The following is a 3,099-nucleotide window of genomic DNA, read 5'->3' as shown; positions in this document are numbered from 1 at the left end:
TATTTGTGTTATTTCATGTTGGATAAGATCTTAGGGTGCAGGGAATCTCTTGTCACTTGCACTGCACTGATTGGGGCATTTCTCCTGTATGTATCTTTCAATACTTCTTCACATGTGGTCCTCCTAACGAGCCTGTCGGCATGCGTGATGAAACCACTACAGATGATACAGCACGCGGCGGCACATCTGGTGTTCAACCAACCAAAGAGGGCACACGTCACCCCACTACTCATTGAGCTCCATTGGCTGCCTGTAGGTGCTCGTATTAAGTTCAAGTCACTTATGCTTGCTTACAGAGTGATTGATGGTTCTACTCCCACCTACTTAAATGCCCTTGTGAGGGCAAATGTTACACCCAGGATGCCGCGCTCGTCTCATGAGTGTCGTTTAGCACTGCCGTCTGTGCAACTACGTCAATCCAGACTATTCTCATTTGTAGTTCCACGTTGGTTGAACGAACTCCCTAGCACTACCAGAGCTGGGGCGTCCCTCTCTACCTTTAAGAAGCTCTTGAAGACCCAACTCTTCAGAGAGCACCTCCCTTCCTAAACTTGCACTTCGACTAGTACTTAACTTGCACTTACAGCAGTTACATTCCTGCACTTCATTTTTCTATTTCTTATGTAAAATAGTATTTATTGTTACACTAGGTCTATTTTGCTTGTAGCTTGACTGTTCTCTCCCTTGTTTGGACAAAAGTGTCTGCCAAATGACTAAATGCAAATGTAATGATTAAAAGCTGTTCCACACTTAAAACCCTCGTAGGCCTTTTCACCTGTGTGTATGCTCTGATTAACCTCAAACTCTTCATCAATTCAATTCTGATCTATCAGTCTTGTTCATGTAAAGAAGGTTTTTTTTTGTGTGAATAATAGTTTTCTAATAATAATGAAGTAAAAAATCGTCAAAGGAAAAATATTTTAAAATAAACTGACAAACATTTCAGTAAAAAATGTATGTAATGTACCAAATGAAAAAGAAAAAAAACAACAATAAATGTTAATGTTTTATTCATTATTTACAGTTATGTGGTATTATCTCTCAATATGTGGCAAGAGAGTAGATACAAGGAGATTAGGTCTTTGTATTCACCTATTTCCCCTAGGAGTGATTTGTCTTCTCTTTTCATTTGTATACACCCAGAGCAAATATCTTCTGTTCTTGAGAAGTAGGTTTCCCTGATGTTGTTGTACTCATTACATTCTGTCAGGAAAAGAAACTCATCCTCCACTACCCGATTACTACAGTGAGTGCAGAGTCTGTTTTCTCGAGGTAGCCATGTTTGTCTGTGTACCCTTTTGACAATGACAATGCTTTGTTCCCTACCACCCTTTCTGTGCACCCCCACCCCGCCCCGAGACTCAACACATATTTCAGCTGTTGCCAAGCTCACAGCCTTCACATGATGATCTGTTTATGGCCTCATATCTGGACAGCTGATGCATACACTACTTTTACTTGTACATGCACTAGTAGATGCTTGTAGATTGTAGTTTGTATAAAAGCACACACACCCCTCCTCAACACCATCACAAACTTGAAAAACTTAGGTTTCAATCTTTACCCCAACACATGCTTCAGACATGAAGAAATTAGCCTTAATCGTGTGCATGACATTATGTTTAAAACTCATTTAACCAAAGACATTTAAAGAAAGTAAAAACTTTATCAAGTATTATCAGGGCAGCACATCAGAACCGTGGATCAGCTGGTGTCTTTTGAGATTACCTATTTGGCTAAAGGCCTTTCCACACTGAGAACACTGATACGGCTTTTCCCCAGTATGGGTCGTCTGGTGTGACTTGAGATTACCTATTGTACTAAAGGCCTTTTCACACTGAGAACACTGATACGGCTTTTCCCCAGTATGGATCCTCTGGTGTTTTTTGAGAGCAGACCTGTGACTAAAGACCGTTCCACACTGAGAACACTGATACGGCTTTTCCCCAGTATGGATCCTCTGGTGTGTCTTGAGATGACCTATTGTACTAAATGCCTTTTCACACTGAGAACAGTGATACGGCTTTTCCCCAGTATGGATCCTCTGGTGTGTCTTGAGATGACCTATTGTACTAAATGCCTTTTCACATTGAAAACACTGATACGGCTTTTCCCCAGTATGGATCCTCTGGTGTGTCTTGAGAGCAGACATGTGGCTAAAGACCTTCCCACACTCTGAACAGTGATGTGGCTTTTCTCCAGAGTGTGTGATCTGATGGGAGGTGAGATGTGAGTTTGTCTTGAAACTTTTCCCACAAGTAGTGCACTGATATGGCTTTTCACCAGTATGGATCCTCTGGTGTCTCTTGAGGCTAGAAGTGTCCTTAAAGGAGTTTCCACACTGAGAACACTGATACGGCTTTTCCCCAGTATGGATCCTCTGGTGTGTCTTGAGAGGACCTATTTGGCTAAATGCCTTTCCACACTGAGAACACTGATACGGCTTTTCCCCAGTATGGATCCTCTGGTGTGTCTTGAGAGCAGACATGTGACTAAAGACCTTCCCGCACTGAGAACACTGATACGGCTTTTCCCCAGTATGGGTCCTCTGGTGATTTTTGAGATTACCTATTGTACTAAAGGCCTTTCCACACTGAGAACACTGATACGGCTTTTCCCCAGTGTGGATCCTCTGGTGTGTCTTGAGAGCAGACATGTGACTAAACACCTTCCCACACTGAGAACACTGAGAACACTCGTGTGGCTTTTTTCCAGTATGTGTCATCATTTGCTCGGTTAGGTGTGAGCGATGGGGACTTCTGTCTTTGTTTCTTTTTTCCTCAGAGTTCCAACTCTTGTTAGATTGGATCCTTTGAATATCTCCTCTAATATTTTAAGAAGAAAAAAATGAAACAATATATTCTCTCTTCTTCTCTTTCTGGTTTGCAATTTCTACAATACTGGCACATATATTTGATATGTATTTTGATATATTGGTTATTTGTTAGAAATATACATCACTTGGAATTGACTTTGGATAAAAGTGTCTACCAGAAGCTTGAATGTACAGTAAATATAAACAGAGATACACACACATGAATTACAGAGCTTCAGAACAAATGATTACAGACACTTTCTCTCCTTTGAATGCAGCAGACT

At 41.1% G+C, this 3,099-nt stretch overlaps 1 protein-coding gene across 1 annotated transcript; it reads right to left on the bottom strand.

Annotated features, from left to right (window-relative positions):
- Window positions 1–697: 697 nt before the first annotated feature.
- On the bottom strand, window positions 698–2,811 carry LOC116219231 (zinc finger protein 135-like). Its single transcript, XM_031562359.2, has one exon. It carries the CDS (start codon window positions 2,726–2,728, stop codon window positions 1,679–1,681), a length of 1,050 nt encoding a protein of 349 aa, XP_031418219.1. The 5' UTR covers window positions 2,729–2,811; the 3' UTR covers window positions 698–1,678.
- Between the last annotated feature and the right edge of the window lie 288 nt (window positions 2,812–3,099).

Source organism: Clupea harengus, chromosome 24, assembly GCF_900700415.2.
Source record: "Clupea harengus chromosome 24, Ch_v2.0.2, whole genome shotgun sequence".
In the NCBI taxonomy this organism is placed as follows: Eukaryota; Metazoa; Chordata; class Actinopteri; order Clupeiformes; family Clupeidae; genus Clupea; species Clupea harengus.
This window is presented reverse-complemented; position numbering and strand designations above follow the sequence as displayed.